The sequence below is a fragment of the Onychomys torridus genome, chromosome 8, assembly GCF_903995425.1.
Source record: "Onychomys torridus chromosome 8, mOncTor1.1, whole genome shotgun sequence".
In the NCBI taxonomy this organism is placed as follows: domain Eukaryota; kingdom Metazoa; phylum Chordata; class Mammalia; order Rodentia; family Cricetidae; genus Onychomys; species Onychomys torridus.
Window position 1 is genome coordinate 71,337,216 of NC_050450.1, and position 23,053 is coordinate 71,360,268.

At 42.2% G+C, this 23,053-nt stretch overlaps 1 protein-coding gene, 1 long non-coding RNA gene and 1 other non-coding gene across 3 annotated transcripts; 2 read left to right on the top strand and 1 right to left on the bottom strand.

Annotated features, from left to right (window-relative positions):
- Positions 1–2,042: 2,042 nt before the first annotated feature.
- Slfn14 (schlafen family member 14) lies at positions 2,043–10,051 on the bottom strand. The gene is made up of 4 exons (XM_036198080.1): positions 9,025–10,051; positions 7,354–7,485; positions 5,074–5,788; positions 2,043–2,916 (listed from the first exon to the last, which is right to left on the bottom strand). Exons 1-4 carry the CDS (start codon positions 10,049–10,051, stop codon positions 2,094–2,096), a joined length of 2,697 nt encoding a protein of 898 aa, XP_036053973.1. The 3' UTR covers positions 2,043–2,093.
- A 9,693-nt stretch (positions 10,052–19,744) lies between these two features.
- Positions 19,745–22,555, top strand: LOC118589292. Its single transcript, XR_004945654.1, has 2 exons — positions 19,745–20,130; positions 22,441–22,555. It is a non-coding gene; the product is annotated as an uncharacterized LOC118589292 (long non-coding RNA).
- LOC118590519 lies at positions 22,228–22,324 on the top strand. The gene has a single exon (XR_004945809.1). It is a non-coding gene; the product is annotated as a Z30 small nucleolar RNA (small nucleolar RNA).
- Positions 22,556–23,053: the final 498 nt, after the last annotated feature.

Genomic DNA, 23,053 nt, shown 5'->3' on the forward strand with positions numbered 1-23,053 from the left:
CTGCTCATTTCCTCCAAGTCCAGTGTTTGAAGAGCATGACTTCTCCAGCAACAGGGCCTTACCTTCAAATTCTGGGAGGCAACCAAGGGCAACAGCAATAGCCTATGGTGTTTTGTTTGGGGGTGTCTCTTGAACTACCCTTGCAACAACTCAAGAGAACTCATGTCTCTGATGTATGGTACTAGGGGCTTCATTACACATGGCTTTGGGGGGGAGCATTATCACTCTGTGTCATAACTTCCTTAAACTATACATCTATGTATACACATATATATTACATGTAATTTTAGGTAAGCATGAAATAATACAATCTATATGTTATATGAAACATTCTTAGTGTTATTTATTAACCTCTCTGTATTGCTCACCTTTCCCACTGCCTACTTAAAGCCCAACTCCAATTTCTCCATTTTCTGCTTCATGGCACTGTGACCTGCCATCCCCCAATCTACAGCTCCCCTGACTTGGTCTCTTTTTACTTTCCTGATTTCTGTGATTACTCGCATAAAGATTCTGAGCTAAGAACCACAGATTAGTGAAAACACATTCGTCTTTCTGGGTCTGGATTCCTTCACTCAGTATATACTCTAATTCCATCCACTGACCTGCAAAATTCATGGTTTCATTTTTCTTGGCAGCTGAATAGAATTCCTTTGTATACATGTACCTTTTCATTATCCATTCAGTTTTGAGGCATGTAGGCTGTTTCCATTTCCTAGCTAGTGAATACAATGGCAATGAACATGGCTGAGCAACTATCTGTGGATGATTGTCAAGTCCTTTGAGCATATGGCCCAGAAGTGTTTAGCTGGTAGATTTATTTTTAGCTATTTCAGACCTCTCTGCACTGATTTTCAGAGTGGCTGTGCCAGTTTTCAATAGGTAGCTCTACTGCTAAGATATGCAAAGTGTAGAACTAAAGGTAGATGTGGCATATCAGGCACAATAAACACTGTGGCAATGCTTTGGCAAAAAGTGAAATGGAAGAAGCAGCCGTATAGGATATAAAGTTGACTGGCAGAACTTGCCATGTGTGTAAAATTATCAAAAAGGAATGGAAATAAGCAAAAATGAAAACACTAACAAACAAAACTAAACACTGGGGCCATGAGATGTTTAGGAGTTTTTTATTTTTTCTTTTTCCATCTCTCCAGCCAATATGATCATATTCTGTTGTCCTATTTTAACAATGTTTTAAGAGCTTCACACCATAAGCAACTCTTTATCTTGGTTATTTTATTACACTAAATGCCATTATCTTGCCATATTAAAGGAGAGAAAGAGAAGATGTGGGAGAGATAGAGAGAAAGAGAGAGAATAGCCAGCCACTAGGTCCAGGCTGTCCCTCTATCTGAGCCGTGCTCACACCACACGGCTTCCTAGGTTCTTGATGAATGTACAAATTAGCAAAACACCTCTAGCCCACTGGTTAATACAGTTCACACTCTAAACTAACAGAGTGACATTGTCACTCATGTGTTTGTCTTCTGTGTCCTTGGTTAGCAGAATGTCAACCCCAAGAGACCAATCTAGATGTTGTGGAAAAGGGAAATCAAGGTTGGACCTGTGAAACTTGAGCCCCACAGACAGTATCAAATGCTGGTCTAGCTGCTGCCTTCAAGACACCCAGTCCAAGTAATTGGTCTAAAGGACATTTCCTGCCATCACTCCCAATATAGCTACAAGACCAGGGTGCATGGAGATGGAGGCATGATCCAGGATGGGGTCAGGAGAGGAGCAAGCACCATGGAAAGCCTTGGGGACTGATTCCATCCAAAGGATGCAGGAACTCCCTGAAGCAGAGAATTTCATAAAATTTGCTTTCTCTTTTAGAGTCTTTGGATGTCAGAATGAAAGCTGGCTTGAGTTAGGAAAACTGGAGTAGGGAACCAATCGTACTTATCTTGTGACTGTCCAAGAGTGAGCAAAGGGCACAGCCACAGCTAGTGACCTATAAAAAAAACTGCTGTGGCTCCAGCATATAACGATGTGCCTTCATTTCTTCACTTGTAATATAAAAAAGGAAGTAGCTACCACCCATCTGGAAGGAGAGATTGCTCTTGTATAGCTTCCTGTGTTATTTGCAATAGTCATCAGAAGGCTATCTTCCTTTCATACAGCAAGTAGAGACGATTGATGGCTCTTGAGGCAAAGCAGAGTTGATGAGCCCTGTCGGACTGCACACATTCAGGACTAAGCCCAAACACAACGCTCCTGACCATGCCTGAAAACTGCTGAACGCTGTCTAAAATTATGCCGTCACTACAAACATCAGCAGCACTGCTGAATGAAACCTCTGCTGTCCTCTGAGCCATTGCTCTGAGCAACATGTCCTTATACCGCCCTCTGTCTTCTCCTCTCCAGTACAGAATTGCAATGTCTTTGGGCAGATAGCCATCATGGAACAGGCTGTGGCATTTTTCTGCCACACAGAGGGCTATCTGTTCTAGTGTCAGGTTAGCCTTGATCTCACACATACCAGGCAGAGCCTGGGAACACATGGCTTCCTCATAGGAAGCCTCTTGGAACATTGCCAGCATGTCTGGAGCTATGTTGGAGGGAGGGTTTCCTTGGAGTCTCTTCATTTCTTCTTTCATGACGTTTGCTATTTCCACGGCACAGTGGATCTCATTCATGATCACTTTTCGAGGAAACTGAGCAGAAGGAGCAGGAAGGCCACTAACATCTGCACGATGGATTTGGAAAGGATCCAGAAAAAGCCAGAGGATCCCATGGTGAAGGGTTTCACCTGCAGCCCCCTTCACTTTTGGATGGGTGATGCTCTTAGCCTTCAGGTACCAGTCACCGTGTCTCCTACAGAAATTCTCCGTCTCATCCATTACTATATGTTTAATCTTTGGGAACTCTTCTCTCATGAAGGTCCTCTGGGTCACAACTTGGCAAGTTACTTGTTGGCTGTAACCATAAAGGAGAAAAACAGGGTTTCAGGCATAGAAACAAAGATAACAGAAGGTCTCCTAGCTCTCTGGATTGGAAATAGAGGCTAATCCTCCTTGCAGACTGATTCATTAATAGAGGCAGTACAGCAAAACCACTCTGCTTCCAAGGTACCTGGAAGATAGAATACAGAATTTGTGTATTGCTTAGTTAAATCTTCATGTGAAATTCTACTCTGAAGTAGTTAGACAGTCAGGTGGTTTGTGCCTATAATCCCATCACTCAGGAGCCTGGGGATCCTGAGTCCAAGGCCAGCTTGGACTACATAATGACTATAGGCCAACCTAGCCTACATAGCAATACTTGCTCTCAAAAAAAAAAAAAAAAAAAAGGTTAGGAAACCTTGCTATTGGTCCAATTGTGATGCTTGACAGGGGAAGACAAGATCACTACAGTTAAAGGAAATCTCAAAAGTAACTCGTGCCTGTTCCTACTTCCTTAATTTGTCCTTTTAGAATTAGGGAACAGTCTCCTACGGGCATATCGTAATCTATACATGTAGAAGAGGTATGTGCTAAGTCAAATTTTGTCTAAAGCAAGTTCTGTTTCTTTACTTGTCTGACAAAAACCAGAAACTCCTTTGGATTTTGGTAAGAAAAAACATCAGTTGCTGAGTTCCTTCAAGAAGATTAAAAGAAAAAAAAATAAAAAACCCATAGGGCCCTTCCTCTCTCTGGTTCATTTCCCTGTTGTGGTACATTATAGCATGCATATATGCTACATAAGCATGCTTCCCAGATCTGGCTGCTTCTTGTCTTCTCTAGGGATCTAATAGGGTGTACTCATACATATCTTATGTCTACAGTTCCTGGGGCTTTCCTCTCTGTGCTTCGACTTGTAACCACATCCATCCTCATCAAGCTTGGTCTGTGTGGCTCCTGAAGAAAAGCACTGATTTTCAGCTGTCCTCATACCTTCTTCACATTAGAGGTTTGATAGGTATTTGGTAATTGGGGTTTTAACTGGGACATTTTAAAAATGTAGCTACAGAGCTTTATAATGTCCATGGTCCCTAGCATAATTTCCTCCATAATCTAGCATCTGTAACATCCCAGCATCACCATTTTCCATATGTCCACACTCTGGCTCTACTCCAGTTAGAGCTCATTTCTCACTGCCTTTGACCTTGCTGTGCCCTTTGCCTAGGAGGCCCTCCCCATCTCATTCACTTCTCCTACTGTTTATCATTGGTTCAATTGCTTTTGATACAGGGTCTCACTGTATAGGCCAGGCTGGCCTCAAACTCTCAGTCCCTTGCTTCAGTCTGGAATTACAGGCATGCACTCTTACACCTGGCTTCCTAATGATTTAGTATGGTCAAAAGTGTCCTTCCCTGGAGAGTATATGCTGACCAACATCCAGCCTGTGTAAGGTAGATCTTTATTATAATACCAATAATACAGCACTTGCATTGATTATTTTGTAAACTCTTTGTCATATTTTTTTAACTCTGACATTATACTTAATAGCATCTAATGTAAATACTGCTCAATAAGACTTTTTTGAATAATTAAAACTAAAGGAAAAAACATGAATTTTTCTGTTTGCTAAATTGTACAACATCCACTGAAAGCTAGAAATTTCAATTAGAATTAAAGTTACATGTTTTCTAAAAATTACTGGTACAGAACAACTCAAATATGTGAATATTTTATGAACAAATTTAAATTGTATTTAAATTTAAATTCCTGATAGATAAAGTGACTAATTATATAACCAAAACAATAACCTTCCAGCGAAAAGTTACTTAAAGTAAGACAGGTTCTTTTCTACTTTTCTTAGATCTAAGGACACAATGTGGGAATGAATTAGAGTCCCAGTTGGGCATGGTGGTGTATCTCTATAATCTCAATGCTCAGGAAGCTGATACAGGAGGATTGAGCTTAGGAAGAAAGACTGTCACAAACCAACAAATGACAAGCACTCCCTGACCTGTGTGGGAGTTGACTATGATAAGTTACCCATTCTAGAGGTCAATCACATTTGCGTTAACTCAGGCTTTTGCACTCCCACGGTGAAAGAGCATTGCTAAGCCTTAAACTTCAAACAAATTGCTTTTGTGACTATGTTGGAAGACTTCCCCCCCCCCCCAAATTTTAGATGCTAAATTCTCACATCACAAAATCCCTGAGGGAGTCATTTTCACAAACATAGAGGATCTCTTTTGGTTTGCAGTGGAACGCGTCCTTGATTTTCTCCGTGATCTTTATGGCTAGAGCTGTCTTCCTGATTCCCGGAAAGCAATGGATGAACAATTCCCGGGTTTCCTGGAGGCTCTTGGAGAGTAAGCTGCATTGGTCTTCTATACGCTGCTTGAAAAACTCACAGCCCAACTTGTCACTCAGCACCGACCTGGAGCACAGTGAGACCACCACAAGAGCTTGTAGCACATTTTCCACTTCTGTTTTACTACACAGCGTGTAGGACCTGGGGTAGTACACTGGGGACTGATCAGGTCTGGGCCCTCTGCTGGTCAGGTCTATCTGCCTTGGAATGACGCACACTTTTCCTGAGTAGCCGCCAAGAGCCTGGAGCTGCTGCTTTAACTGAAGGGCAGTGTTGTACATATAGTCAGATCCTCCATTCCAACTCGGGTCTGTTAAGATTGTGTACAGTACCAGAGGGCTGTTGACTGCTACCAGGAGAGCATCACATAGGACATTCTGCTCTTTCGTTAAACCAATATCACCAGCCCAGCTTCTAGAAACTACCATAATCCCATGAGAACAAGGATGTGTCTGTGCCTTCAGTAAGTCCTCCAGTCCGTGATGATCTGAGAACAGCTTCTTACAGAGGGATTCTGGCTGAAATTGTAGGTTTGCCTGTGTCACTGAAAATTGAAGAAACAGAAGTTACAAAAACTTTAAAAAAAAAAAAAAAAAAAAAAAAAAAAAAAAAAAAAAAGCACAGAGCTGCTCTTGCAACCTTGTAGAAAAGGACAACTCTAGCCTCAGAACCATGGTTTTCCTGTTGCAAAGAGAACATCTGAGGCTGTGATGAGAGACTCCCACACCTGGCAACTCTAGCTGGAGGGAAAAGGTCTACTGAGAACAGGCTCTTGAGCCTTTTCCTGGTCCCAGATGCACACAGCTGCTGGGAAGACATTCCTTTCTGTAAGAGCTTTCTATGGAGCTGATGCTTTGAGGGGAAAGTAAGAGTCCTCTTTAGGTCGCACAGTGGTGGCACTCGGGAGGCAGAGGTAGATGCAGGCAGATCTCTGAGTTCGAGGCCAGCCTAGTCTACACTCAGTTTCAGGACAGCCAGGGCTACACGGAGAAACTGTCTCAGAAAAGAAAGAAAACAGGAAGCAGGGGTCTTCTTTTAGAAAAGTGTTTGTTTGTCTGTTTTTGTTTTTTGAGACAGAGTTTCTCTGTGTAGCCCTAGCTATCATGAACTCACTTTGTAGACCATGCTGACCTTGAACTCACAGAGATCTGTCCGATTCTGCCTCCCAAGTGCTGGGATTAAAGGTGTTCACCACCACTGCCCATAGAATAGGAATTCTTAACCAGAGGTCTGAAGACATTTTATTTTATTATTATTTTGTGTGTGTGTGTGTGTGTGTGTGTGTGTGTGTGTTCAGTATATGTGGAAGTCAGAAGACAACTTCCAAAAGTAGATTCTCTCCTTCCGCTGTTGTAGGCCCAGAGATTAAACTCAGGTTATCAAGCCTGGTTGCAGCTGCCTTTACCCATCGAGCCATCGAGCCAGCTGAGACAATGTCTGGGGACTTTTTGATTATTACAACTGGAGGGAGGCTATGGGCATCTAATGAGTAGAAGTCAGGGATACAGCTAAACATCATATAATTGACTCTGTGTGTGATCTGTGGTGTGATCCAAATGCCAGTAGTGCTGAAGCTGGAGAAAATTTGCTTTAGAAGATGTTTGTATAACCCTGTGACTCCCTCTACATTAAAAAGCCATGACCCAGTTGTCTTATGATAGAAACCCAAAAAACTCCAGCACTTTCCATTTTGAAGACTAAAAGACACAGGTGGTTGGAATTCAATGCATATAGAAATTTGATGGGGACTGAGGACTAGGATTTAAGAAAACTCTGTGTGTGTGTATGTGTGTGTGTGTGTGTGTGTGTGTGTGTAAAATTGTAGGATCACATGTCTGCTAACACCTTATATTTGACATTCTCTAAGAAAAAAAAAAAGATTTGGACTACTTGCTATCAATTCCTCCCAACTTAATTCTTTTTTCAATGCTGGGTTTCACACTTAGGACCTTGTCTGTCCTAAGCAAACACTCTACCACTCAAATGCTTTATTGTATAAAAACCATCTCCTCTGCTGAAATGAAGAGGAAATATACAAATCTGGACTGGGCCACATAGTGAGATACTGTCTCTAAAAAACAAACAAAAAACAAACAGAGATGGGTATACCTGGAAACAAATGGCGCTGCAGGGTCTCCTTACATTCCAAGGCTTTTGTGAGATACGCTGGCCTTCTTGGTGCAGGCAAAGCTGATGAAATCCGGTGAGCACTGGAATCGGTAGTGGGCAAACTGGAAGGATCTATACATGTACACAGAAAGCAGTTTCAGATAAAATGAAAATCAAAAGTGGAAGAACTCAGGCGGGGCGGTGGTGGCGTATGCCTTTAATCCCAGTGCTCGGGAGGCAAAGCCAGGAGGATCTCTGTGAGTTCGAGGCCAGCCTGGTCTACAGAGCAAGACCCAAGACAGGCACCAAAGATACACAGAGAAACCTTGTCTCAAAAAGAAAAAGTGGGAGAACTCTGTGATTGTTCTTTCCATAGAAACAGGTGTGAGGTCCTGCGCTGCCTCACACAGCTGTGCATGGCAGAAAGGGAGCTGGGAACTGCCCTGTGGGTCTCCAGTAGTTTAACCTCACTAGGTAATTCATTTCAAACAAGTGGCATTTCTCCTGTCTCTCATGAGGTGATGGTCCCTGAGTTTCCTTCCAACTCTAAAATCCTGATGCCAGGTCACCTGTAGAAAGAAAGGGAAACTGCTAGGTGTCAGCAAAGGTCCACGTGAAGCACAGTTGTTATTTTAAGCTCTAGGACAGTGAGAGAAGCCCCATGTGGCCAAAGGGGGCAGCACAGGCTGTAAGTGATAGTTACAGTTGCTTTTAGTTTCTATCCAAGGTAGGAAGAGAATTGGAAGGGGAAGGGTCTTCCTGGGGAAAGGAGGAAATATATCAAACAAATTTAGGAAAGGACAAAGGATGATGCCATGAGTCTGCAATGACTGACATCTGTATCCAGCGATCTAAGGCGTTTCATGGAATCGGGAGCATGTGATCCTGCAAGCGGGGGAATGAGCTTATTTGTAAGTCTTTTATGGGCTGAATAGGAAGCACCAAGGCTGACTGCCAAGCAAGATGTAAGGGAAGCACACCCACCAGCGGTCCTCCTCCCTCGGGTGGTCCCTTCTCAGGGTGACTGTTCTTGCCTCAGTTCCCTATGCCATGGTGCCTCGGGACCAATAGTTTAAGGTATTTGGTTCTAGATTTGCTGAAATAGTTCAAATTTCTCTCTCTCCCTCTTCTCTGTCTCTGTCTCTCTTCCTCCTCCCTCTCTCTCTCTCTCTCTCTGTCTCTCTCTCTCTCTCTCTCTCTCTCTCTGAGAGAGAGAGAGAGAGAGAGAGAGAGAGAGAGAGAGAGAATTTCCCTCCAAATACTTAGTACAGTGTCGTACTTAAATGGTGCTCTCTGGAGATTGCTTTTTCAGTGAAACTATTCCATATACACAAGGAAAATCAGCCAATTTTTGTCAACAGGGTTTTCCAGCGCAGAAAAGGAACTCACTAATTAATTCATGGCTGGTGATATATGATAACTAGCCCCCAAAAGACTGAAATCCAATTTTTTTTCTTTTTCTTTTTCTTTTTTTTTTTAATTTCAAAGAGATCAGATTCTGGGTCTTCAGAATTAAGCCATTTTAAAAAAAGAACACCATTGTGGGAATGTGTCTGTAAGCAAAAGCACATTTCTGGTTTTTAAAACTAAACTACACAATGGGATACCCTCAAAAGGTGAAGAAGAACGTTCCTGCCCTTAGCCTCAGCAATGCCCCCTCTCTCTTTTTACCTGGCTGAATATCCAGCATCATGTCTACCCACTGTTGAGCCCCCAGCCTTTTGACAATATTGTCCTTCATGATCCAGGAATCCGGGTCCTCTGCAAACACAGCACAGCAGAAGGGCTCTACTCGAACCACACAGACATAACCATACAGGGCTTCTTTTTGGTAAACCTTCAAAATTTTGGTTGTGAAATTCACCCTGGGCTTTTCACGACAGAAGTGGTATGTGGGCAGTTTTTCTATGCAGTTTTTTATTTCTGTTTTCAGTGATTCAGGGTTCATTTTTTCTTTCTTACATCCAAACACTTCTTTGCTCTTATCATCAACCCCAATAATTATGTATCCCCCTTGAGTGTTGGCAAATGCAGAAACATAATGAGCCAGTGTCTCTTTAATCCGAGGGACAATCTTTTTGGTGGTGAACCTTTTAAACTCAACGTGTGTTGACTCTGTGAAGTTAAGCTTCTCCTTATAATTGAGTTTATCTTTCTTAAAAAATTCTGAGGCACACACCTTAATATCTTCTTCTTCCTGAATGGATTTGTTGAGGGCACATTCCTGGAAATGCACCCTGGGGGCACCTTTTTGGGCTCTAGACTCTTTCTCTTTGAGACGCTCCAGGGCACTGCTGGCACTCAAGTTGATAGCAGAGGTCACATCTCTCTGGTATAAGTTGGAGCGTAAGCTGCAAATCTTCAGTGGAAGGCTGGAGGCATCTGGGCTCCACGACTTCACAAAAATCAGCAGGTCATGGTTCTGTTGCATACAGTCAAGGTACTTCTGTGAACCTGATGGAAGGAGCTTTTGAAACGAAGTTTCCAAATCCTGCCCCAGGCCGTGGCATCGGTAACTATAGTTTTTGTCATCGATCTCTGCTTTGATCACACCTCCTCCAGAATTCAGCAGTGCACAGACAGCCTGGATGATACTGCAGTTCTCGTGTCTTTTCAAGCAACTACTGGTCATCTTCTTCCTGTTCTCTTCTCCTAAAGTCACTTTGCCCAAATTTACGGTGATCTCAGCATAGGGCATTTTCTACACTCCCAGCAATAGCAGAAAGGTGTTCCTACATATAACCAGGACAGAAACATTTCTGTATTAGTGAGATGTTCAGAGATGATAATATTTTCTTCAAGGCTATACATTATTGGAGATACATTTTAACATTGGACATAATCTTTAAAAGACATTCTAGTGGGACTGGGAACTGAGCCTCCACCTTCTCCCCTTTCCCAGCAAGTGCTCTTCCACTGAGTTGCATCCCCAGCCTTCCCTTCACTCACCATTTTCACATGGGTCCTGCTGTCTCAGGCTCATGAGTAGCTGGGATTACAGGCCTGTTCCACTGGTCCCAGCTTTGGAAATAATCCTTGATAGTGTTGGTTTTGAACATATTTTACCAAATAGACTTCTCAACAAGAGTAGCCATAGGTTAAAAAGTGAACACTTAATAGTTTTCCATAATGGAAAAAAAAATAAGTTGCTGAAGATTTCAGCTCACTTCTGCTTAAATTTGGGATGCACCAACACTGAGTCCAGATATAAGGAGGATGGGTTAGTGCAGGAGTTCAGTGAGTTGTTAAAGCATGTTCAGAAACAGAAGCTGAAGTCAGGGGCTCTAGTCTTTCAAAGGGGAAGAAAAGCAGCAGTGCAAGACAAAGGCAGTGGAGTGTGGGGTTGTATGTGGTAGGTCTTGCTATGAAAATAAACATCAATCTGGCGTAGTAGCACATGCCTATAGTCCTAGCACTCAGGTGACTGAGGCATGAGGATCAAGAATTTGAGGCCAGATGTATGGGTACACAACTGTAATCCCAACACAGCTGTAATCCCATCGGGAGCTGGAGGCAAGAAGGTCAGCCTCCAAAATCAATCCTGCTTATAGTAAGTTCAGTACCAGCCTTGACTACATGAGACTCTGTCTCAGACAAGCAAATAAAAAAAGTAGGGGCTGGAGAGATGGCTCAGAGGTTAAAGGCAATGGCTACTCTTCCAGAGGTCCTGAGTTCAATTCCCAGAAACCACAGGGAGGTTCCCAACCATCTGTAATGAGATCTAGTGCCCTCTTCTGGCCTGTAGGCATACATGCAGGTAGAACACTGGATACATAATAAATAAATAAATCTTAAAAACCAAACAAACGAACAGTCAAAAACTCAAAAAACAAAAAAAGTATACAACACATAAAATGTGGTATTTCATATGCTATTTTATACGTTTTAAAGACTTTAATCTACTCTTTAAAGAATGCTAATCGAAACCAAATGCTGAAATTGCTTTAGCTCTTCACCCATCTTCTAAATGCATGGTGTGAATTTGTCACAGACAGTGTGATGTGAGGCAGGAATTTGCCTTTTGCTTCTAGTTTTTCCTTGTACCATGGAGCCTCTAAGATTTGGAAAAGAGCCTAAGCCTTTGAGGCCCAGTTGCTAAATTGTGACCAACAACCTTTTGTTTTAAGACTAGAGAACAGCCATCTAAATTGAAATTAGCCCTAAAGAAAATATTTCAGAAAGGTCTCCCTTAACCGCTGATTAACTGTAAAGCAGAACACTTATTATTAACTGAAGCAAGTGGTCTTTCTCCAGGCAAGAATGCCTATAGGCTGTCTGCACCTAGGAGTCCTGCAGAGGCTGTTTACAGTCCATTTTCTGGAGATCTGTTAAAAATGGCTTCCTTGTTTTCAGTTTGCCTTTCCTGGTAACTTTCCTTGGTGGGATCTGCTCGACAAACCTACGTGGCTTTGAATGATCACAGTGTATGGTCTCACAGCTCCCAAGTCTCATGGATGCCATTTGGATGCTATAACTACACGAGATGACAGAGTGTTCTGACATTCTGGATCTGCACATCCTCTCCACAAGTTTGAGAACTTCTCACTCATCTTCCTTAACAAATTTCCCCTTGGCTAGGACCTCTACCCAGCCCCTCTGACTCTCAGACCTGAACTATGCCCAGCGTAATGATGAGATTTAGAAAAGCGATTCTTTACCTGGTGTTCTTGTTTCCTCCAGCTGCTTGACTTCCTCATCTGGCTCTGGGTGGAGTGTTTGCCTGCTGCTGAGGGCCCTGCTGCCCTGTGATATCTGCCTGGGAGGAACAGGAACTCTGCCAGACTCCCTCAGCCTTCATCACATTGCCCCCCTGAGGAAGGCTGATAAGGACTCACGAAAAGTCTATGTCATGGCAGATTAGCAAGCTAAGGTCTGACCTCAGGGAGTGAATCAGGTCCTCAGAGTGGGAAAACATGGGGGTTTTCAAGTGAGCAGCCTGAGTTCAGTTTACATCTAAAAGGGATGAGCATTGCTTCCACACATACATAACACAAGCACCTCATTCCTGGTTAAATTTATTTGCAAAACTCTGTGCTCATTTTAGTTTTTTTTTTTTTTTTTGGTTTTTTTTTTGTTTTGTTTTGTTTTGTTTTGTTTTTGTTTTTTGTTTTTTTAATAGGGTCTCACTATGCAGACCAGACTGGCTTCAGACTCACAGAGGTCCCCTTACCTCTATTTCATGAGTGCTGAAATTAAAGGTGTGTGTCACCATGTGTGGCTGCACTCATTTTAAATTTGGCTATCCTGTACATATTCATTGTGAGCAATGTTAGCGTATTTCATTATCTTCTAAAATTTCCTCTTGTGTTTTGTTTACTTTTATCATATTTCCTATATTTTAAAAATTATTTATTTTTAAAGTTTTCATACAAGTATATTATGTATTTCATACAAGTATATTATATGTTGAATACATTCCCCCTATATTCCCTAGGCTTCCTTTTCTTACCCCTCTATCCTCCTGATAGTTCCCCTTCCTTGCACTAGAAAGCTTTATTTCTGCTTTCATATACATACCTGATTTTACATATTTATATAGAACCTAGGAACCAGGAATGAAAGAAAACACATTATTTGCCTGAGACTGTCTTAACTTGCTTAATACTATTATCTCCAATCATATCCATTTTCCTGCAAATGTTGTTCTTTATGGACCAGAAAAATTCCACTGTTATCTATACACCACATTTTAAATTTTTATTTTGAAATTAAAATACAATTACATCATTGTCCCCCTTCCCTTCCACCCTCTAACCTTTCTCATGTTACCTGCCCCTTGCTCTCTCTCTCAAATTCATGGTCTTTCTTTGTTGTTTTACACACACTCCTAAATATATAAATACAACCTGTTCAGTCCTTACAATGTTACTTATATGTATTTGATTTCACCTCTGGCCACTTGGTATTGGATAACCAATTTGTGAGCTCTTCCCTGGGGCAGACTATTTCTTCCACTCTCAGTATTTCTTAGTTGTCAGTAGTTCCTTGTCTATGGTTGAGGCCCTATGAGATTTCCTCCTTCCATATTAGCCTGTCTATCCATGTTGTCCATGTTCAGTCAGCATGTTGGTGAGACGTCACAGGTGAAGCGTCTCATTCCTAGGAGACGCAATCTCACATCGAATTTCCTGTTCTGCCGACCCTTCCAATCTTTCAGGGCCCCTCTCTTCCACTATGGGCCCTGAGCCTTAGGTGCCAGAGCTGTGTTGTAGTTATATCAGTTGTGGCTGGGCACCACACAGTCACTTGTTCTCTGCAGTTTGATTGACTGTGGTTTTCTGTGATGATCTCCATTGGTTGCAAGAAGACAGTTCTTGGATGAGTGAGACCTATATGTATCTGTGGGTATAAGGATAAAGATTTAGACTGTAGTTAAGGATTATGCTGGCTCAGTAAAGCGGTAGTTGTAGGTTCTCCTCCCTGATCAATGACTTCACCAGCCCCAGGTATTTGGCTAGGTTTCCAGTACCAGGCACGGTTTCTCCTTTGATTACAGCATGGTAAAATTGATATTGAGCCTTGTGTGTGTGTCTGTGTGTCTGTGTGTCTGTGTGTCTGTGTGTCTGTGTCTGTGTCTGTGTGTGTGTGTCTGTGTGTGTGTGTACTGGAGACATGGCTCAGCAGTTAAAAGCACTGGCTACTGTTCCAGAGGACCCAGGTTCAATTCCCAGCTCCCAAATGGCAGCTCACAACTGTCTGTAACTCCAGTTCCAGGGGATCCAATAACCTCACACATGCAGGTAAAACAACAATGCACATAAACTAAAAAAGAAATCATTTTTAAAAAAAAACAATTGGGACTAGAGATATGTCTTGGTAGTTAGGAGTACTTGATTTTTCGGATGACTGTAGGGAGTTTTTTCTCTGTCCTGCCAGCTGGCTTCCAAATAATCACATGGAGACGTATATTAATTATGAAAGCTCAGCCTTAGCTTAGGCTTGTCCCAATAGCTCTTATAACTTAAATTAACCCATTTCTATTAATCTACATTTTTCCTCATGGCTTTTCACCTTTCATTCATTTTGTATGTCCAACTCCCTTCAGGTCTCCTTGGTGTCTGTCTCTCTGGCTCAATTATCTTCTCCTCTTCCTTTCTCTCCCTGGAAATCCTGCCTTACACCTCCTGCCTATAGCTATTGGCCATTAAACTTTCTATTACACCAATCACAGCAAATACATCTTCACACATTGTACACCTATCCCACAAGAGATGACTTTGGTTCATTTCCCAAAACCTACATGGTGGCTCACCAGCATCCATAACTCTAGTTCCAGGGAATTCAATACCTTCTTTTGACCTTCTCAGACACCATACATGAACATGATGCACAGACATACATGCAACCAAAACATCTATACACATAGAATAAAAACAAATCTTTTAAATAAAAATACCCCATACATCTCTCCTGGATACAGTTTTTCAGGTCAGGGAGGACCTCACATCTCACCAGGTTTGTGGTAATTTGTTATGACAGTCACAGGAAAATAAACCTTATCCTTACATTAAGTCAGTAAAGCAGGGGTGGTGATGCATGCCTGTAATACCAACACTTGGGAGGTGGAGTCAGGAGGATCAAAGTTCAAGACCAACTATAGCTATGCAGTGATTTGAATAAAAATGACCTCTATAGAATCATATATTTGAGGTAAAACTATTTGGGAAGGATTAGAAGGTATGGCCTTATTGGAGGAGATGTCACTGGGGTAGCCTTTGAGCTTTCAAAAGACTCAGGCCATTCCCACTTAGCTGTCTCTGCCTCATGTTTGTGAACAGAGATATAAGCTCTCAGCTACTGTTCCAGTACCATGCCTGCCTGCCTGCTCCCATGATGGTTATAGACTCATCTTTTGAAAATGTAAGCCAGCCCCCAATAAAGTATTTCTTCTACAAGTTGCCTTGGTCATGGTGTTCAATTACACCAATAGCAAAGTAACTAAGACAGGATACATGGTACCATCTCAAAAACAAAAGTAAAAATTGAACTCAATGAACCATACTGTGTTTCTGCTTGAATTTGTTATGACAAAATGACATTCTTTTTTTTTTTTTTTTTGGTTTCCGGTTTTTCGAGACAGGGTTTCTCTGTGTAGCTTTGGACCCTTTCCTAGAACTCGCTTGGTAGACCACGCTGGCCTCGAACTCACAGAGATCTGCCTGCGTCTGCCTCCCAAGTGCTGGGATTAAAGGCATGCGCCACCACCGCCTGGCTGAAATGACATTCTTAAGTAGGTATCTGGACATCTTACATTTTATCATTGTTGTTCTTAGTTTGAGGCTACTACTCTGAAAACTTCTGATTGCTCATTACACTTTGCCTTCTTTGAATGGAGTTTCCAGGAGAGGTGGCAGAAAGGACACCATGACACATAATCATCCCAGCAACATAGTAAGGTCTACTCTCAGCTCCAACTTGAACTTCTTTTACTTATTTCTCTTCTGAATCCGGTCTCACCTTGGTCCCACTATCTATCAATCTCAATTCCCAGATTCACCTTCATACTGAAAAACTATTGCTAGAGGGATAAAAATAACCACTTTTTGCTAGAAATGTGTTTACTAAATGCTGGGGAACTGCCCTGGAAACTATATTTCAATTGGAAGTTGAGATTATATAACTAGAAATCTGGGACATATAACCAGGTTTGTCTAATTCAAATGATTCAACGGGATTCTAGGTCATTTGAGAAACTGAAACATCAGAAGTCTCCCTCAGTACCTTTTTTTCCCTTCCTACTCATCAGGAAGAACACCATTTGGGCAAAAGTGCTGGAAACTGGATTGCTGTTCCCTTCTTCCTCTTCTGCAATGCACTATTGGCAGCAGGGGTGTGTGTGTGTGTGTGTGTGTGTGTGTGTGTGTGTGTGTGTGTGTGTGTGTGTGTGTGTGTAGTGTAATGTAGTGTAGTGTAGTGTAGTGTAGTGTTTCAAACCATTATAATAGACTAATGATAGAAGTCTCCTGGATATAGTTTGTCAGGTCAGGGAGGACCTCACATATAAGCTTTGACATCTGTAAATCAAATGTTCTTGATACAAGACAACTTGAAAATAGTAGTTTGAAAAGCATGTTTTCCTAGATGTTGACAAAGTTATCTGGTCATGCTAGTAATGATGATCTAAGAACTAGACTCCCATTTTATTCAAGATTTATTCCTTCTGCATTTCTGCTTATCAACAGTGGTAGTTATGGCACAGCCCACATACTCAGCAGACATAAAGTGTCAGAAGACTGGTGAAGAAAAGGACTGGTCTCTTCAGCCATCACTGTCTCCACCTTATCCTCAGTTCTTTCAGAGATGTCTGGAATGGAATAAATAGTCCAGTTACCAAGATCAATGGTCCTGGAAATTACCTATCTCTGAGTGAGTTTCTTTGCATTCATTCTTTCAGTCAGTAAGATACTTTGGGGGGGTACCTAGGATGTTCAAATCCTAGCTGCCTTATTCTAGCTAGTAGACTTTGGTAAAGCTTACCTAAGCCTCAAGACCTTTCTGTGTAAATCAGGGATAATATTGCCTTCTCTAGTATATGAAAAAGAATGAGATGATACACATAAAGATTTATCCATGGCACTGGGCATATAATGTCAGCTTTAGTAATCAGCTAATGAGCAATTAATTACTATGGTCCAAACACAACAACCTCTTCACACTAAAATTAAAAAACTGACATTTAGTAACTGTCTCATTCAGGCTAAACTATGCATTTTTTATTATCTCGTATCATCCTAAAAACTTAAAAGACATGGATTATTTTCATTGTCCTATAAATGGCAAAAACAGTTCAACAAGATAAAGCTCAAGGTTACCCATCCAGCAAAGAGCAAAACTGGGATCTGAGCACTGGCCTAGCTGAATCCAAAGCCCATCTACTACCACCACCAGTAAGGTGGTGATAGCTGGGAGAATAAGACATTGTTCCATTCATAAGCTACAGACAGAAACCATCTATTAACTCATGATACCACTAATATCAATGATCACTCCATGCAGTAGACATCGCCCCTCATTTATCTTATAACCGTTCTGTGGGTTACACAATATCATTAACCTCTTTTTCTTTGCAGAAGAGCAACTAAAGGACTGAAAGCTTAAATTTCTTAGTATAATCTATAATCTAAAGCTGTGTGCATGACAAATGCACTCTAGAGCCATTCTGGAGAGCTGGCTGTGTATGTACAGCCCTGACAAGTGACAATAGCAGTGCTTATGAGACTCCTAAATGACATGATGTGTGAGCTAGAACCAAATCGAGAAGGGAGACAGAAAGGGGGAAGACAAGCCAGGCAGAGAAAACAGCCCACACAAAGGCACTCTCTCTTTGCTGTAGCTTGTCCTTAAACTACAGGGTTTTAGGACAGTCTTAGACCAGACTTGAATGATGTGGTATAGATGACACTTTGTTGTGTCCCTTCTACTCTCTGTGGTGATATTTTATTTGTGCTTTAATAAAGTTTGCCTGGAGATCAGAGGAAATAGCAAGCCATTTTAAGTAAACATAGAAGTCAGGCAGTGACTCAATCCGATCACTTAGCAGACAGGCTCTGTGTGTGTTCAAGGCCACACTAGGGAACAGAGCCAAGCGTGGTGACACATGCCTTTTTTTTTTTTTTTTTTTTTAATGTATTTATTGTGTATCCAGTGTTCTGTCTGTATTTCTGCCTGCAGGCCATAAGAGGGCACCTGACCTCATTATGTATGGCTGGTGACACATGCCTTTAATCCCAGTACCAACCATAGGGACCTGGAGGTCTATAAAGACAGGCAGTGACAAGAAAGTGAGGTAGCTAGGCTAAGAGCTATTGAGAGGGCAGAACAGCAAGGCAATAAAGGCTCATTTGGAAGCTGCAGAACCAGTGAGGTTAGGTTGGCTGGTGGCTATTCCTATTTCCTTGCTCTCTAAAGCTTTCACCCCTATATTTGGCTCTGTGTTTTTTATTTAATAATACCATTTAGAAATTAATCTACAACTCTCCTCATTATTTCTTCAAGTCCTTTTGCCCACCCCTATTTATCGCTATCACAATCCATATTTGCCATTGCTTTGCTATTTCTCCATTTCCACTGCCATTATCATTTAAGCTCTTCTTAGCTCTTGAGATTGCTTCCAAAGTGTTTACACTGCCCCACTCTAATCTAAACACAATTGTACACTGTTTCCTTAACTATTACCCTGATTGCTTAATTACCTGGCTTCTGAAATATTCAGTCTCCCACTACTCTGAGTATTCTGAAGTCTACATCCAACCAGTTAGTGCTACTAGCAAAATCCCAGCCTGTCTTCCCAATCTCCTACCATGTTGGTAATACTAACAGGAGTGCTTAAATTTTGCAGTGAATCAGAATGGCTCCTGGAATGCTTATTGAACATATTATCCTGGACTCCCTGAAGTATCCTTTTGGGGATGTTTGGGCCCCAAGCATTTTTTAGTTTGTATTGTTTGCTTTTTATGCTGGATGCGACTGTTTGTACAGCTCACAGAATTTTGAGAAGCACCTCAACAACTGTGGTTTTTGCTTTGCCAAAAGTTGGTAAACTAGAATTCGCAACTATTTTATCATGAGTTTAAATAATTACTTATCTCAGAATCTCTGTTTTGTTTGTTTATTTTTTGAAACAGGCTCTCTCTATATAGTCCTGGCTGTGCTGCAACTCCCTATACAGACCAGGATGGCCTCAAACCCAGAGATCCTCCTGCCTTGGTTTCAGGAGTGATGGGATTAAAGGCGTGGGCCACCATGCCCAGCAGAATCTCCTAATTCCTAAGGCTCTTCAAGACCTAGATGAAATGCCTCCTCTGCCAAGAAATCATCCGTGTTGGTCTTGCCAACTTGATATTTAGGTGCGCTTTCTCAGGGCACCTTTATTTAAAATGTCCAAGACCAGGGTTTGATTACCTGGTACTGACGTGGCAGCTCACAACCATCTGTAACTCCAGTCCCAGGGTATTTGACCTCTACGGGTTCTGCATTGACATGGTGTACAGACATACATGCAGGCAAAACACACATGCATAATCATAAATACATCTTTTTAAAAATCTGTCTTTAAAGATGTTCAAGACAAGGTGGTCTCTCGCCTCTCCCCTTCCCACTCTTTATCAAAGTATGCGGAAAATCACTATGTCTCCAGGAATCCCATGAATAGAGTATCATAGGGAGAAGAAAAACAGCTTTGCTCGCTGTACAGAACACCACAGGCCTAACTCGTAGAACACAGACCCGACTGTCAGATGTCCCGGAGAAGTAGCCTCCGCCATTACACTAGCTCCACCCCCTGCCTTTCATCTTGCCCTCCGATTGGCTGCTCCTCATGTCAGCCCCGCCTGACAGCTGCTCACGTGAAGCTCTGGCTGCCGCGGGATTGGCTGTCTGGCGCGCGCGGGGTTGTGGGATGCAGGCCGGCCGAGGCGGAGGGGGATAGGGCGCGGGAATGCTGTGCGGTCCGGACGCGGCGTCCGAGAGCTGGGTTCCATCATCCCTCCCCTGCACCCTGGAGGTGTTTCCTAACAGTCCCGGTCCTGGCTGCGGAGGAGTCCAGGCTGGGTGCTGATTCAAGTCCCGTCTCAGTCCTCTTTCCCCACTAAGGATGGCTTCTGTCTCCCCAAATTGGTGGAGTTTGGACTTTATCTCTTTTTGCTTTGAGGATCTACGGTGTGTAAGTTCTCGCTGGCCTGCAAAGGAATCTGTGCAGAGCGCCATGTGTTAGAGGACGGGCGAATGAGAGCTTGGAGATGCCTGAGGTATGGTCCTTACCCTCGTGACAGGTGGGAGGTAAGCTGGCATTATACATTGTGCTGATGCTTTTCTAATCGAGGACCATAGAGCTTAGCGGGGAAGGGTTGCTTACTGGGGTCATTTATTGAATCCCGATGTTCCAGGCTCGTAACAGTCAGCCTCGGTTCTAGGAACTTAGTAAGATAGGGCTAGTGGGAGAGATGGAGGAGGGGCGGGGGAAGGGGGACTGGTTAACTGGTGCACAGTTGATATGTGATGGTTGCTGTGATGGAAGAGAAAGCTGTGGAGGTCAGAGGAAACTAACTAAGGGAGCTCAGGGCATTTAACAGAAGAGGTGACATTTGAGTAGCTCCGAAAGTATACCCAGCCTTTCTCCCATTGAGACAGGGAAGAAGCTTCAGGTAGAGTGTAGAGAGGCAGAGAACTAGGAAGACGTACCTTGCTGGGCCTGGCAGGAACTTGGGTTCAGTTTGATTGCATCTTTAAGTGGACTTGGTTCCACAGATTTTCTTCCCTAATTCAGAGGAAGGGCAGAGCCTTCCTTTGGGATTGATTGGGATAAAGCCTCATGTAAAAAGTGGCAGAGCAGAGGGTCGCAGCTGGAGAGCCAGAACTGAACTGGAGGAAGGGTTTCTATCGAGGGGAAGGCACAAGTCAAATAGATCTGAGAACTTAAATAGTCTGGGTTGGGTGGTCTATGAGAGTTAGGGTTATGCTAGTAATTAGATAAGGAGAAATGTAGTTTTAAAATTGGGATTTTATTTGTTTTTAAGACATGGTCTGTATTGCCAATGTCGGACTCAAACTCAGGATTTTTCTACCTCAACCTCCCAAAGCAGTAGGATTACAGGTGTATCCACTACTACACCTGGCTTGATTTTTGTTCTTGTTTTGGGGGTAGTTTTTGTTGTTGTGGTTCTGGAGCTGACCAAGGGCGTCACTTGTGACCTTTCGACATCCCTTGGATGCCAAGCAAAGTAGTTTTGGATTTTATTCCCTGGGCCATGGTAAGTAATTGGATGTTTGTAGTGGACAAATCACATTTTTATAGGTTTTTGGTTAGTGTGTATATGTATGTGTTGGTGCCCAGGGAAACCAGAGGCAAGAGGCCCACTGAATCACAGTGTTGTCAGGCAGATGGATTTAAAGACAGTTATTGGTCCTCTGTTAAGAGCTGCCGGTGCTCTTAACTGCTGAGACATCTCCCCAGTGCCAGTAGTTTCTCCTATATTAGTAAAGGGCAGGATTTGAGAAGTTAAGAGGTGGGAAGATATAAACCTGGCATTCAGACCTCTCATCTCTTCCTCATTCTGCTATTAATTGCTATAGACCGTTAGCAGAGCCCAGCCTCTCAGTTTTTGTACTGAAATTAGAAGATTCTGATAGAAAAAAAAATTGTGTTGTATAATTTTGTTTGTTCACTAAAAGTTTTCCTGTGTTGCTCAGGCCTCTACCTCCTTGGCTCGAGTGACTCTCCTGTCTTACCCTCTAGAGTAGCTGGAACTACAAGCATTTGGCCTGTGTTTTTAAATTGTTGTTGGCAGTTGAATTGTATGTTAAATGATTTATAATTTTGTAGAGAATCTTTTCTATAGCTACCACTTTAAATTAGGTCATATGTTTCTTCACAGACATCTCTAAGATTTTTGTCCAGATAAATGGAGGTTGGACTAATTTAAAAACAACAGAAACTTTTTTGTTGTTGATTTGAGACAGGGTCTTGCTATGTAGCTCCAGGGCTGTCCTGGAACTCACTATGCAGACCTCAAACTCAGTTCTGACAGTCTTTTGCCTCCCAGGTGCTGAGATTAAAGGCAAGCACCACCATGCCTGGGCTCTAAAAAAAATTTTGCGTGATAAATGTTTCACTACTCTGTTGTGAGAACAATACAGTCCCCTGCCCACAAACAAAACTTGTGTAAGTTTTATTTTTGTATAGCAATTACTTACCACATAGTGGAAAGTATTTATAGGAAATTCAAAATGAAACATCTACACACACACACACACACACACACAAAAAAAAAAAAAGCAGCCGTTTTGGTATGTAAGCCTAGATTTCTTTTGGATTTGAAAATAGGTGCTCCGTAGGAAATCCAGGGAGGGGAAATGAAATGATGCAATGATGCAATGATGCAATGATGAGCGAAGTATAGTCTGACCTGGTATTGCCATTGCCTTGGCTCTGGCTTTGACCAGGGCATGATCCGGTAATCTTCTCTCTGAGCTGATTGTGCTTGTCTTACCACACAGGTGTATTTGAACCTATGTGGGTACTGGCTTACTGTGTCAGAGTATTCTTTTCTATCCTTGGAATTACTGATACTTTCATGTTTTCCTTCTTAGGTCCAGGTGAGAAGCCAGGATTGAAGACTTCATGGAGGAGTCATCATTTTGCCCTGAATTGGAATCAATTCCTTACTGACTTATAACTGTATTAAAAGTGTTGTAGTTAACTGTGGTATTTGTTTGGGTAAGGCCTTTGTTTTGATGAGGTTTTACAAGAGCTTGTAAAAGACCATAATCTTGTCTTCTGGTATACATAAGCTTAATATTTTTAAATCCACAGGATGGATTGTCCATTTTAAAACCTAGTAAAATTATATCATGTTTATGGTGCCAGAGAATATGCTCTCAGTTGCCAGCATGAGTCACATATTATGCCAGGCATCCACACAAATTATTTTCACTCATCCTACATTAATGATTTTTTAGAAGCCATTTCTCAGTCAGCTTGTCCATCCGCTATCATAAAATTTCCTAAATCAGTAACTGAACCGCTGGGTCTCTGGTAAATGCTATTTCATACAAGGTGGTATTCTTGTTGTTGGAACATGATTTTGTTCTCATTATTAGATTTGTCTTTTTAATAAGCAAAACTTTTTTTTCTTTTTGGAGCTGAGGATCGAACCCAGGGCCTTGCGCTTGCTTGGCAAGCGCTCTACCACTGAGCTAAATC

Bases quoted from the DNA above. Each gene is read 5' to 3' on its own strand.
- Slfn14 (XM_036198080.1), bottom strand. From the start codon at position 10,051: ATGCCCTATGCTGAGATCACCGTAAATTTGGGCAAAGTGACTTTAGGA. The intron at 7,486-9,024 runs GTAAAAAGAGAG...GTACATGTATAG, and splicing joins GATGCTGGATATTCAGCCAG to ATCCTTCCAGTTTGCCCACT. The intron at 5,789-7,353 runs GTATACCCATCT...TTCAATTTTCAG, and splicing joins GCAGCGCCATTTGTTTCCAG to TGACACAGGCAAACCTACAA.